This window comes from Asparagus officinalis, chromosome 5 (genome assembly GCF_001876935.1).
Source record: "Asparagus officinalis chromosome 5, Aspof.V1, whole genome shotgun sequence".
Taxonomy (NCBI): domain Eukaryota; kingdom Viridiplantae; phylum Streptophyta; class Magnoliopsida; order Asparagales; family Asparagaceae; genus Asparagus; species Asparagus officinalis.
In genome coordinates, this window is record NC_033798.1 from 105,155,874 (window position 1) to 105,170,467 (window position 14,594).

General features: G+C 36.8%; 1 protein-coding gene and 1 long non-coding RNA gene across 3 annotated transcripts; both read right to left on the bottom strand.

Moving 5' to 3' along the window:
- LOC109840502 lies at nt 4,441-6,838 on the bottom strand. Of its 2 annotated transcripts, XR_002246935.1 has the most exons (3): nt 6,446-6,838; nt 6,206-6,371; nt 4,441-4,973 (listed from the first exon to the last, which is right to left on the bottom strand). It is a non-coding gene; the product is annotated as an uncharacterized LOC109840502 (long non-coding RNA). The 2 variants fall into 2 exon arrangements; XR_002246934.1 differs by lacking the exon at nt 4,441-4,973 and having other exon boundaries at nt 5,284-6,371.
- LOC109840501 (serine/arginine-rich splicing factor RSZ21A-like) lies at nt 6,839-14,150 on the bottom strand. The gene is made up of 6 exons (XM_020409170.1): nt 14,005-14,150; nt 13,189-13,278; nt 10,745-10,833; nt 8,751-8,991; nt 7,021-7,143; nt 6,839-6,901 (listed from the first exon to the last, which is right to left on the bottom strand). The coding sequence occupies exons 2-6, from the start codon at nt 13,275-13,277 to the stop codon at nt 6,877-6,879; spliced, it is 567 nt and encodes a 188-aa protein (XP_020264759.1). The 5' UTR covers nt 13,278; nt 14,005-14,150; the 3' UTR covers nt 6,839-6,876.

Sequence of the window (14,594 nt, forward strand, 5' to 3'; positions counted from 1 at the left end):
AGTATTTTGGGTGAAAGCCTAACATTAATTTTGGGTGAAAGCCTGACACAATGTCAGGCTTTTACCCAAAATACCCAAAAAAATTTGGGTTCCAAACACGCCCTAAGAATCAATAACCGTTAAACATGACGTATGAGTCTTGTGGGCCGTGGTCATGCTAGTCGAGCATTGCCCGTGAACTTTAAAACTTTTTCTTCGTGTATTTTTTAGATTTTTTTTTGCGTTTAGATAATTTATTAGCCAAAGAAAATAGATACATAAGATAGAGAGTAAGAAAATTAGGTGGTCACCAAAAACTAATCAAGGTATTATGTCTCTCCAAGCCAATTGTTTGTTTCGTACAAAAGACGACATTCGCATTACCAGAGAAAAGTGATCATAGGGTAACGTCTGTGTCAGAAAATGAAACGGTAAGAAGTAACTTTTGTGAACAAATTTAGTTACTAACGGTCTTCATCAAGCTCGAGTAAACCGTGCACTTAAATGTACAGCAGAGAGGATGCTAGGTTTGCTAGTTGTAGCTAAATTGGTTGCGATGTGGTCACAGCCGACCACCCTCATAAAATCCCGGGAGATGTATCATCTCATCAGTACAGCGTACATGAGATTGTAGCTCTCATGAAATTTGGCTATAACTATAAGCTCACTTATTAATAAGGGAAAAATGTGTCCAGGCCCCAAAAACATAAACTTCATGTGCTGCAGCCCCTTCTAGTTTCCCCCATGTGGTTCAGCCCCTTGAAGTGTGACGTTTTGTGCTGCAGCCCCTTTTTAACAATTATTACATGCCCGAGTTCGTCGCCGCCTCCCCTCCTCTCCTCCGCCCGACCTCGTCGCGGTAGCTCGCCGTCGCTCCCCATCTCGCCCTCGACTACGCCGGAGTTCGTCGCTGTGCCTGCCACTTTTGAACCCATAGTATGGTAGGCCGGAGGAGGATGACCAAGAGAAAAGAGTGCATGATGCTCAAGAAAAGTAAAAATGAAGGGGACAGAATAGAACTAACATTGTGCAGATTAGAACTAACACTGTAGACAGAATAGAACTAACATTGTAGACAGAATAGAACTAACATTGTGCAGATTAGAACTAACACTGTAGACAGAATAGAACTAACATTGTAGACAGAATAGAACTAACATTGTGCAGATTAGAACTAACACTGTAGACAGAATAGAACTAACATTGTAGACAGAATAGAACTAACATTGTAGACAGAATAGAACTAACATTGTAGATAGAATAGAACTGTAGACAGAATAGAACTAACATTATAGACAGAATAGAACTAACATTGTAGACAGAATAGAACTGTAGACAGAACAGAACTAACATTATAGACAGAATAGCATATTCTTGTACTTTAACTTGGAACTAGATGCAACTTATGACTCTGTCTAGTTTCTGGTATTGGTTTATGATTCAACAAATGAGCATGCTCATATTCTTTACAGAAATTTACACCCTGTCATTAGATTGAAATAGAGCATTCTGGCTGTTTCGTCATTGGTTGACAATAACAGTATCAGTTTCTTAATGTGTTCCTCTGCCTGTTTAAGCTCTCGAGCTGGACTTCTGGATTACTATAGACATGTAGTTCGTTTGCATACAAGTTTTAGTGGTTTGAAATTGACTACGTGGTTACAGTTTTCTATTTTGGAAATGGGAACGTATCGTAAATCATGCAGCATTTTGCTCCTTGGCAACATTTTGGCTGACTACTATTCTCAATTCTGTAAACATGAACCATGCTTTGAAAATGGGCAAAAGCAGCAGGAAGACTCTACACAATTGTCACGAGTGTGAAGAATCAGCGAGACATGCCGGAATTCCTCAATCTTTACTTCGAATCCCTTCAACCAAGTTTGTGCCGCTTATTGAGTTTGTAATTTCTGGTGTTACCAACCACAATTATTTCTGTCCAGAATTGTCCAAAATACAATCACTCTATAAGAAAGTTGTTGGGTCAATTACAAACTTGGTTGAAGGGATTCGAAGTAAAGATTGAGGCATTCCGGCATGTCTCGCAGATTCTTCACACTCGTGACAATTGTGTAGAGTCTTCCTGCTGCTTTTGCCCATTTTCAAAGCATGGTTCCTGTTTACAGAATTGAGAATAGTAGTCAGCCAAAATGTTGCCAAGGAGCAAAATGCTGCATGATTTACGATACGTTCCCATTTCCAAAATAGAAAACTGTAACCACGTAGTCAATTTCAAACCACTAAAACTTGTATGCAAACGAACTACATGTCTATAGTAATCCAGAAGTCCAGCTCGAGAGCTTAAACAGGCAGAGGAACACATTAAGAAACTGATACTGTTATTGTCAACCAATGACGAAACAGCCAGAATGCTCTATTTCAATCTAATGACAGGGTGTAAATTTCTGTAAAGAATATGAGCATGCTCATTTGTTGAATCATAAACCAATACCAGAAACTAGACAGAGTCATAAGTTGCATCTAGTTCCAAGTTAAAGTACAAGAATATGCTATTCTGTCTATAATGTTAGTTCTGTTCTGTCTACAGTTCTATTCTGTCTACAATGTTAGTTCTATTCTGTCTATAATGTTAGTTCTATTCTGTCTACAGTTCTATTCTATCTACAATGTTAGTTCTATTCTGTCTACAATGTTAGTTCTATTCTGTCTACAATGTTAGTTCTATTCTGTCTACAATGTTAGTTCTATTCTGTCTACAATGTTAGTTCTATTCTGTCTACAGTGTTAGTTCTAATCTGCACAATGTTAGTTCTATTCTGTCCCCTTCATTTTTACTTTTCTTGAGCATCATGCAACTCCAGCGTAGTCGAGGGCGAGACGGAGAGCGACGGCGAGCTACCGCGACGAGGTCGGGCGGAGGAGAGGAGGGGAGGCGGCGACGAACTCGGGGGAGGCTTGGGAGCCTGGGCGGAGGTGGCGACGGCGAGGAGGGCGAGGGCCAGAGCGACGAGCTTGATAAAACCCTTGTTTTTAAAGAGAGAGAGGGGAGAGAGAGGGGGGAGAGAGAGAGAGAGAGAGAGAGAGAGAGAGAGAGAGAACTGGGTTTGAAGGATTGAGAAGAGGGGGTAAGGTTATTTTGGGGATTTTAGCTTAGTTGGCATGTAATAATTGTTAAAAAGGGGCTGCAGCACAAAACGTCACACTTCAAGGGGCTGAACCACATGGGGGAAACTAGAAGGGGCTGCAGCACATGAAGTTTATGTTTTTGGGGCCTGGACACATTTTTCCCTATTAATAATTAAACAAAAAGCTTTAAAAATTAAAAGAAAATTTTGTTTTTTGCTCTTTTTACAAATTACAATACAATATAAAAACTGAGTACGGAAGCTGGCTTCCGCGCAAGTTCTAGTGAACAAGATAAAAGGCTACTCCTACCTTAACTAAGGTTACTTTTAATCCAAGTAGAGGATAGTTAAATTCTAATCCGGAAAGGCCCTAAATTTGAACGAAGAAAACTAAGTTTAGAGTTAGTCCAATTTTATCCAAACAATAATTAAACCTGTTAACTAGGTTAGCTTCTAAATTGGATAGTAGGGTAGGGTTGCTAAATACACCTGACTTCATATCTAGCCAAGGTTTGAAGAAAATGGATTAAGAAGGACTACACTTAATTAATCCGTTTAAAAGTAAATGAAGGCTAAATTTGCTCGCTTGGTTAGATTTGTTTTAATCATGTACACACCTCTTTTGAGAAAGGATTAATACTATCTTCAAGGTCTCTCTTAGCAGGATTAACTCATTTTAACCCAATAAAAGAATTATCTCATAACTCTTTTGTGATTTTTCGCCTCTCGCAAGTGAAGGACTTAATTCTTCTTGATCTCTCACTTAATGTGTTTCCGAACAATGCTTAATTTCTTTTGTCAATCAACAACGGTTAATTTTCTAGACAGCGAATTATCTTCAAGTTTGTCAATCTTAGTTGAAGAACCAATATCAAAGGACTATAAGACTGTTGACAAATTGGGCTGAGCATGGTTCGGTCCAAACCGAAAAAACCGACCGAACCGACCCGAACCGACCCGAAAAAATCGGTTTTATGAGTAGGGCGGTTCGGGTCGGTTTGAAAACTTTTCAACCCGAACCGACCGAATATAGTGCAATACTACACATTCTGATCTCAAACTTACCCGACCCGTCTCCAAAGAGTCAAAGACTCAAACCCTAAACTTATTTTTTGAATCATTATGAGTTAAAAACAATATCATTATATCAGTGTTTAATGCTTCATAATCTCCTACTTTGTTGATATCTTTTTTTTAACACAGTTTGTTGTTTGATAAGAAGTTTGATGAAGTTAGAACCGAACAAACCGAACCGAACCGCACCGAACCGACTTGCAATAGTTCGGTTCGGTTTTGAATTATAGACAGTTCGGTTCGGTTGTTCAAATTTTGGTAAAAACCGAACCGAACCGACCGTTGCACACCCCTATTGACAAATATGAAACGGGAAAATCAAATTACTTGATATCTAGAGGAGATGGAAGGGGAATTCTACCAAAAGGATAGCAACACGAACGGTTGCAATTTACAGCTCTATCGACATGTATTGAAGAGGGAACCTTCAAACTACGCGGATGAGTGGGCCATCTTCACCATTATTTTAGCGGAATGATAGCCTCAAGTTTGCTTCCGGCTTGTGTCGGTCGCACCACCTGTTGGATGTCCTGAAAGGCTCCCTAAAGGACCAAAATCCACTGGGCAAGCGGTCCTATCCTAAAGGATGAGAACCTTAGATCCGAACAGAACTGAGAGGCTGAGAAAATGTATGAATCCAAAGTTTTCTAAAGAACACTCCTTCCCTCTATCGCAACCATATAAATGTACCAGTAACCAGCGACCTCAAAGGCTAGCCCACTTCCGAGCCTGCTCGATGAGGTGGATTTCATCAAAGCTTGGCTTCAAAAGGAAAGTGACTCCTGCACCAGGTGACTCTAATTGCCCACAGTATGCTTGATTGAAGAGAAACATCTACAGTTAGGAACAATACGAGGGCCATCACTAACAGAGGAGATTATAATCGACAAGCCATACAGATACCATTGAGGGAGAAGAAACTGGATGCAATGCTCCAAGTCTTGGTGCTTCAAACAAATAATGCAATAATTGAAATGGAAGGTTAAGAGCAAATTTCTTTCCTATGAAGATAGATGACTCTCTAGCGGTCAATCAAATGGCAAACATCCTGTTTAGCTCCTCAGCTTGTCATCAACCAGAAAAAAGCTCGTAATGCGAAGAAATTTTATAGTCTATCATCAGATCTACCACAGAAGCCAGAAGCAACAAAACACCAGTAATTTAACCGACGAATGCAATTGACAAACTATATACAGCATGTCCCAGAATTGTGACGGAACTTTACATAACCAATTTCGACAGCAGTCCCACAGCAGAATAGTATCAATACCTAATATTTCATGGCAGCTCCCATGTCATAGATCACACTAAAAATCTTAGACAAATAACTCCATAAAAACTTCAGAAAACTTGAAATGACCAAGATAGATAAAATTAAAAACGATAGTCATTTGTTCTAAATCATGTCACGACAACAGCTTAATATGACATCCATTTACAATGTCGTTTAGAGCGGCGCAAGTGAAAAGATCAAAATGGGAGAACTGGATATGAATAAGTGTACAAAAACTGGAGTATAAAATGATAACCCTGACGTTTTGAAATTTGAAGACAACTTACTAAAGCGAGGAGGAAAAATTAATAAACATGTTGAGAAGTTTTAAAACGATTTAACTCTCTTAGGGAGGAAACGTCAGATGATACACGCTTCTCTCCGGAAGCATACGCAACTGTGCATGTGCACAAGCAATAATGTGAATTTTCTCATGTTGACTTCATTTTGATTCAATCCAGTTGGCAAAAAAAAGAGAAAGAAAGAAAGAAAAGAAGAAGCTGAAGCCAATGAGTAACAAATGAATCAAATAACATGTGTCGAAACAATCTCCAGTTCAAACAAAACCATGATTGACCAAGACATCCCAAAACAAGACATGAATATGTTACAAATATAAAAGAAATCCAAAAAAGTGGTATACTTTAAATTATTTGAAAATAATTTTGCAGACGTGTATATATAAGAATAAAATAAAATGATTTAGGAAATAAATGGTACGTAGACGTAGTGAGGAAAACTTGTGACTAATTTGTGAGATTTGTGAAATATCCCAAGGCAGAATGATAATTACTTTTTTATGTCACCACGATCGATAGTACTAATGAATAATGGCTTTAGCATGAAGTCAGAAAGGCCACTTAATTCCCTCAAGTCCAACCCTAACTTTCCTTCCCAAACCCATATAGAAGCATTCAATTCTAGCAGTGCAGCCGAAGATAGGCCAGCAGAACCCACTCCTGAAGGTCTCTGATGCATAAGAAATCTGATGTGCATAATTCTTTAGGAAAAGTATCCAGGTTAGCTATCTGACCTTTAATATGCAGCTCTTCGAGCCTTTTAGATATAAAAACTAAAGCGTCTGACTTATCATCACACCAGGAGATGAGTATCATGCAGAGAGAAGAAGCATCTAGATCAAGAAGCAAGGAAGAAACTCGGGATTCGTTTGGAGATAGCAGAGTAGGCGAACAAAACCACGTGAGCTAGAAGCAGAAAAGCAGTTGGAGTACCGAAAGTGTGGCGAGCCGATAAAGCTAGACCACGCCTCCTCAACACAAAAAAAGGTAATATCTTTTAGTGACATTTTGCAAGCCCTTGTAATATTATCCAAAATAGATAAAATAAACTACAACTACAAATGGGCATGATAAGTAAGTATATCAAATGAAATGCTAATAGAGTTGATAGAAACTTAACCAATAAGCCTTCATATGGATCATACACTAGTATTAAAACAGTTACTCAGCTCCTGCTACGGCGCCTATCCCTGTTAGAAGAAAATAGCCACAATTCTTAAAACTATTCTGTATAATTAACTTTAACAGGAGACAAAGAAATAAACAATTGAGATTAAATAATTTGCTAACTGATTAAAGTTTATCATACCCATTGGCATATGGTGATATGTCACGGCCACCACGTTGGTATGGTGGAGACCTGCTATAGCTGCGTCCACGTGGGGGGGTCAAACTGCGACGCCGCGGAGAACGATCATGAGGACTGTAGCTCCTGCTCAAAGCCGGTAAAAAGTAGTTACGCTAAGCAGAAGTTATATTTCATGATCAAGAATAACAAGGCATTGACAAGAGGTTCATGAAATGTATGGATGAACAAATTTGCTCTGAATGAGCTTACATAGTACAAGAATTTAAATGAAACTATCATGGCATAAGACAAGCATCAGACAAGTAGTTTAGAAAAACTAAGATTCTTATAAAAAGTTATTAGATACCCATTCACGCATGACACCAAATATATGAAGATAAAACAGTGATTGTGTAATATTATCCAGACTCAACATAATAATAGAAATAAATAGGAGAAATTTTCAAAAAATACCCGTTTATAGCTTTATTCACCAAAATCAACAAATTTCAAAAATATTCACAAGAATTGACCTAGTTTTAACTAGGTCAAAAGATTTCTTTCTAATTAGTCGGGTTGCCAACCCCGACTAATTAGTAACTAGGTTAATTAACCTTCTAAATAGTCGGGATTGGCAACTGTAACTATTTTGAACTGCAGTTTAGCCCCCACTACTAACATGTGTAATTAAACTAGCATTTAAGGGTTGGCATCCCTGACTAATTAAAAAGAAATGTTTTTTTTAAAATCGACCCAGTTTCAGCCAGAACTGCTGATGTGGCCGAAACGGGGTCGATTTTTGTAAATAAATTTGAAATGAGCCGATTTTGGGGAATAAAATTGTAAATGGGCTTACTTTAAAAATTTCTCCAAATAAATATTTGACTATAACCGTTTCAATGGCAGTACAAGTTGAAATAAATTTACATAAAATTAAAAGTTAAAATTTTTTCAAAGAGCTATATCAGAAAATCTCTTAGGATCGTAGAGGGTGAATAAAGAGGTGGAAGTAGGAGAACAGGTACAAAGCAGTCAAATGCAAAAGCTACCAAAGTAGAGGAAGAGAGGAGAAAGCAGCAACAAAAATAGAACGAGTGGAGATGAGAGAAACTGTTGCCAGCAAGAGCATCAGCTTTGGTCTTTGGCAATTGGCAGCAGTGTTGTCAGAGCCTTTTCAGCAGCAGCCAGGTCTCCAAAGAAAGAATAAATAAGGGCACTGCAGCAGAGGACGAGGAAAGAGAGTATTAAAGGTTTAATCAGGTTGTATCCGTCTAATATAACCAGGTTAACTTCTCTGATTAACTTCCAAATGGGCAGTGTAGTCACATTCTCAACAAAATTTGGACTCCTAAATTTGCCCCAATGTAGCAGAGTGGAATTGGCATTATTCATCAGTTGCCTTTTGCCTATGACTTTCCATAATATTTGCCGGAACTTACTCAAACAATGAGACTTCAGGAACCTTTGCTGCATAGATTCTGTTGAAAGAATTTCACGATACCAACCCATATAGCTAATAAGCCTAAGGTTTCTGGTTGCAAATTCCAAATTACCAGAGAAAATCCAAAGGTTTGCTTATTTTGATGCTAGAACCACTAACAAACTATATGGTATATAAATATGGACACCAAGCATAATTATTGAAAAATGCTTATGTACATCATCTCCCGATAACAATGAATGGATGAGAAAATTACATTACATATGAAGGTTTTTAGAGGAAATCATGACTTGTTATATGGTATAATTACCTTCGACCATAGCTAGGACTCCTGCGGTATCTAGGACTTGGACTGCGACGCCTTCCGCTGCCTAATCCACCAGGACCAATGCGCAAACGACATTCCCGAGCAAAGTGACCTGGCTCACCACACTCATAGCATTTGAGGTCAGAACCACCCCCATAACGGTCCCGACCACTCCTACCTCCACGACCACCACCATCACTGCCTCTCGAGTTATGAGAAAGCTCCACTCTCCATCCATGCTTACCTATGAAAGGAAAAATGGACTATCAATTTAAGGCACAGACATATTTAACTAAAGTATCCCCTTGATACTACATTCTAATTATAAATTGACAAATATGCAGTACTGAAGCAGATAAAAAAGAGTTGACAAAAGTATCTCATCATCACACTAAAATTCAAGGTGGAGAGATTCATTTTTCGTTTTAAAAAATATAAATTGAAGAAAGGAGTAAAGATTCCAGAAATATCAGAAGGAAATTTGTCTGGCTTCCACACTTAATCCTTAACAATTTTTCTGATGCAATTTCTAAAATCCAGTTTCTTCACTAGGGGGTAAAATGCTGGAGGTGTGCAGAATATTTCAATTCGAGCAAATCAGTGACATGTCATTAGGTATGCATAATCAAGCCCTCAAGCCAGGTGACTGTATAGAACAGAACCATATTGAACCTGTTTTAGAAATACAGTCATTAAAATAAATATTTATTAGATGATTTTTGACTGATAGATAAGTAACAACAAGCCTTCTTCCACAAACAATCAATGACCCTTAGACCTCATTGACTGTGTCAACAGTTCTTCTTAACTAACATTATCAGCAGAAATATTAAGTTTAATTAACATGGTCCTCAATTTACTAACATTGCCACACTAACTCTTGACTCTCCATGATCTCAGCGGATCAAAAAAATATTCTTTAGCCCACCTCCGCATATAGGAATCATATTTTTAAGTTGAGACAAATATCTTTTACCAAAATATAATCCACATATTTTTCATGCACGAGTCTCATCTTAGATAGGAACCTTAAGTAAAGCAAGTATAGTTTCCTTTTGGGAACCTTCAAGAAATCACAACTCTGTGAAATGTATTTCTAGAGATGAGAGCATAAAAGGGCTATCATGTTGTAACCAATATTTGTATAAGATGGTGGGCACTATGAGAGAGCCCAGGTGTTGCTAACATCTTAGATACATAACTAGGCACTATGAGAGAGCCCAGGTGTTGCTAGCATTTAGATACATAACTAGGCATCCGCATACTCTTAAATGGCCCCACCAAGGATAGTTCTTTTGAGAGAAATGCCAAGATACACATTTGCATAAATATTGTTAAGGATAATATATTCACATGAAAACCCCTACAAGGATTCTGATTGCAAAGTAGAGAAAAAGAGATGTGTCCAAACACAATAAAAACTAGAACTTCACACAAATACATAAAAAGATAACAGGTATGATAATTCCAAATATAATAAAAAGCATTTGAGATTTCTTAATTTTGGCATATGATATCCTCACTTAAATTCTTAGTCAAAAGATAATAACTTGCATGCACACTTCACACAAGCTAAAATTTTCATCATCTATGAGCATATGGTTTACACGTCTTATACATATGTGCGTGACTGTGCGTATAGAATTCTATAATTGAGCAGAATAGTTTTCTAAACAGTCAAAAACAATAACTTTTATGGTTAAATATAAAACTTGTTGGGCATGCATTTTGCTTTTTCCTAGAAAGCTGTGTAACATCAAATTAATACAAACAACTAAACATGAATATGTATGGATATTATTCACATCATTAGTGGACGCATAATAAACATATCGATGACAATGAGACTAAAATAATCACACTTAATGCAGAGAAAAGGTTCATTGTTACATAAGTATCTTACTAGCATATGATGTTATAACTAATACAAAATAATGAATCATTTTTATGATAATTAATATGTTTCCAACTAAAACATTATCAAGATGCTCGCATACCATCCACATCACGGATTGCATCAAGAGCATCTCTGCGGTCGTCAAAGTCAATGAAAGCATAGCCTGGAGGCCTTCTGGCTACCCATACGCTGCCATTAATAATAAACAAATTATTAAACAAATATCTACAGGTTGCATTCTATCACACATGCAGTTCCATTAAAATTGAAAAGAAAATGAATAAAGGAGAAAAGGCAAAGGCAAATTAAACAAAAGACACCATATCCTTTGACAATGTAGCATAAATCATTTGCCAAGTCTTAAAGCCAGAAACAGAAGTTGGAAACCTTGTTGTTCTTATTTATCAATTGAAGGACCTAATACCTCGGTTACCCCGGCACAGAAAGTTGGGGGCCGTACCCGTGTCAAACCCGTTTTGGGTACGGCTACGTACCAAACACGGCGGACACGGGTGGGTTCTTCGGCCATCTGAGATTTGCGCAGGATGAAAGATGATGATGAACATTTCACTCTCCCTCTCTCTCCTCTCTCCATTTTTCTTTATTTTTTATTAACTTAGTGGAGTATGACATCATCCCTCTCGTGGGGTGGTTTGATGAGAATGAGTTCTGACTTTTGTCTTTTCTGGATAAGGATAACCCTTAGTCCTCAATGTTGGAGAAAATAAGAAAGTCAAGTGGCTCATTTTTAGTCATGGAGAATTTTTAGTTTGTAGAAAGTCATGTGGCTAAGTCAGTCTAGCTACAGTGCACATACTGAATTCTCAATATGATATGATCATTCAAGAAAGCACAAACCCAAAACAAAATAGATCCTCACTTTCATAAACTGATCATACCAACTGAAGGAGTCAAATATCTCATGTATGTATGTATGTATGCATAGTCTTGCTACAGTGCACATATTGAATTCTCAATATGATATGATCCTTCAAGAAAGCATAAACCCAAAACAAAATAGCTCCTCACTCACATAGACTGATCATACCAACTGAATAAGTCAATTTTCTCATGTGTGTGTGTGTATGTATGTATGTATGTATGTATGTATACATACATATATATATAATATATATATATATATATATATACACACACATATGTATGTATATATGTGTGTATATATATAAATACATATGTGTGCGTGTGTCCATGTGTGTGTGTATATATATACATACATCTACGGGTGTATGTATGTATGTGTGTGTGCGTGTCCCCACACCCTAACTTTTACAAATTTGTCGTGTCCCGTACCCGTAGCCACACCATCACCCAGATCTGTGCAACCTAGCCTACTACCAATTTTCTTAATTTGGCCATGTTGTTTGTGCCTCTGTATTCATTGCAATTGTTTTCTAACTGACTTCAAGGCTCTTATCAGCTTCTTGTACTGAGAAGATCAACTGCAGCGGAATTATTAAGGAATTAAGAAGCACTAGAGAAACCTAATCATTTGTTATTTGTAACTTAGGTGTTAAAAACAACAACTCCTATTCATATTTACTAGAGATGCATGTATTAACAGGTTACTTTAATTCCAGATATGCGGTAGCATCAAACATTACAGACACAAAGAGGTTCCTCCTAATCAGAACAGGAAAAACACTGGAATCTCCTATGAATGTTGTAAATGCAAATCTGAACCTCGGCTCCAGCTGTATACGAGTACAGATGTTGGAACTTTTTTACTTTTTATATTTATTAAGGTATTTCGAATAAAAAATAACAAAGCTAGAGATATTGTTGACTCCTTAAGGGTTCACATATAGAGACAATGAAACATTGGTAACAAGAGCTTTTATTAGTATTACCTATTTTTATGCAGATCAAAGGTAAAATATATTTGAAGGAAAATTTAAAAAAAAATCCAGAATCAAAAGGAAAGAACAGAGTTACAGAGGTCAGTAAAAAGTAGTCACTCAAATCTGCTTACTATTTACAGAATATTATCTTAGTTGCAAAACATGTTAAAAACAAATTGGATCTAACATGTAAATTTAGTTAGATGACAAACTACAGAGACGACGTTATATAACAACAGCCTGAGATATTCGCGTGCTTTCCAACAGTAACCTTGACAATAGAGCGTCTGCCTCTTTCCTATCCTTCTCTATATTTTCTAACTGGAACTATAGGAAATTACTAGTGACACGCTCTGACTTCATGTTACACATATAACCAGGTCAAGTAAGATTGGGCCACACTGAGGTCCTTCTGCATTCGTTATGAATAAAACTGAATCTGGTCAAAATCAAATCAGGCTGTCTGTATCTAATAACTTCCCAAACTCATATTCCATTCTTACTTTTGCTCTCTGTCAGTGTATGACGTAAGGAAGTCGTATGCAAGTGGTTCTCTATCGCTTTATGATATTTCAAGTCAAGTAAATAAATGGCTAACAAGTGGCATAACTCCAAGGGTCAGAAAATGATCAAGAATCTAAGCAGCAGTAATCAACGAAACAAATAGAAATTCCAGCTATACCTTTGCAAAACTCCAAATACTCGAAACTCATCTTCAAGTTCCCTCTCGGTCACTCGTGAATCCAAGTTACCGACGTAAACACGAGTCATGCTGTCAAATAAACCCAACTCCATAATAAGATGAGAGAACATACGTAAAGATTGAATAGTAACAACTTATTGTAGTAATCTACACCTCTATAAAAAACTTTAATAAACATAAGATTCACTAATAACAAATGAAAAAAATGATAAATTCAAGATGAGCCACACCAGCAAGAATATACAGACTGTATAAGGACGTAATGGATGGCCAAGAACTTCTATGAACTGCAACCAGAAATATGGGTAAACCAAAACTAATTAATCTAAAAGTATGTAAACTATCAAAAATAAAAGTTGATTCGCCTCTTTGATTTTCTTAGTAAGAGAACGTAGCTAGTCATAAAACCAAGAACAAAGAAAAATTATCCTTATTAAAATATAAAATCAAGAAATTTGAAGTCAAGATTGCTCATTTATCGCATGCCTTTCAAGGGAAAGAAGGAAAAGAATGAAGCATCATCGAATTAGAGAAGAACATAAAATAAATTCGTCAAGGATGAATTTTGTCTCTCGACCACAGAGATATGAAAGAAATCATGGAAGAGATTTACAATTAAAAAAAATCACAGATGTATCAATTCCATCGTCTAAATAACATCATAAAACCGAGGATTCTACACCTAGGGCTTTCAAGGAAATCCCAGTGATTTTTCCGCGGTTCTACTGATTCATCATAAGCCTGTACGAATTCGATGACCTAGGCTTTCAAGAATCAAGAGAGACTTTTCATTACCTGATCGATTGAGAATTTGATGGGAACCCTGGGATTCGATTGCGACTCGAGCGTCTGAGAGTAGGGTTTTTAGGAGCGGCGGTCGAGGATATAATTGGGGGAAAGGGTGAGGAGCACGTGACATCGACTCATTTGATTTGGTTCGATTAGCTGCGGCCGTACGTCTAAACATCGAGTGCCCATGAGTCAGGGGGGTTATTGGTTGGGATATTTTAGAGATAATGGGATAATTTTAGGGATTCTATTTCATAGTGTTATTTATTGAGACAATAGAATAAGGATAATATATTTTTGTGTTATTTGTTTTTTGGAACACTAGTGAGACAATTACACCACTTGAGATAAAATTACCTTACTCATATACAAAAATTTTGTCCCAATAATAAAAATTTACCTCATCCTCCATATTGGAACAATGTTGTTTCCCTTTGAAGATAATTGGGATAATTTTAAAATATTTTTATATTACTTAACTAATACATGCAATTATATTATAAATATATGACATGATGTATAAATAATTATAGTATAATTATAGTATAATATATTAATATTATAGTATAATTATAGTATAATTTTAAATAATTATA

What these genes read in the sequence shown, in the direction of transcription:
- LOC109840501 (XM_020409170.1), bottom strand. Translation starts at nt 13,277, where the DNA reads ATGACTCGTGTTTACGTCGGTAACTTGGATTCACGAGTGACCGAGAGG. An exon ending in GTATTTGGAGTTTTGCAAAG is followed by an intron (nt 10,834 to 13,188) that starts GTATAGCTGGAA and finishes TATTAATGGCAG; the next exon opens with CGTATGGGTAGCCAGAAGGC. An exon ending in AGTCCTAGCTATGGTCGAAG is followed by an intron (nt 7,144 to 8,750) that starts GTAATTATACCA and finishes GGCTTTGAGCAG; the next exon opens with GAGCTACAGTCCTCATGATC.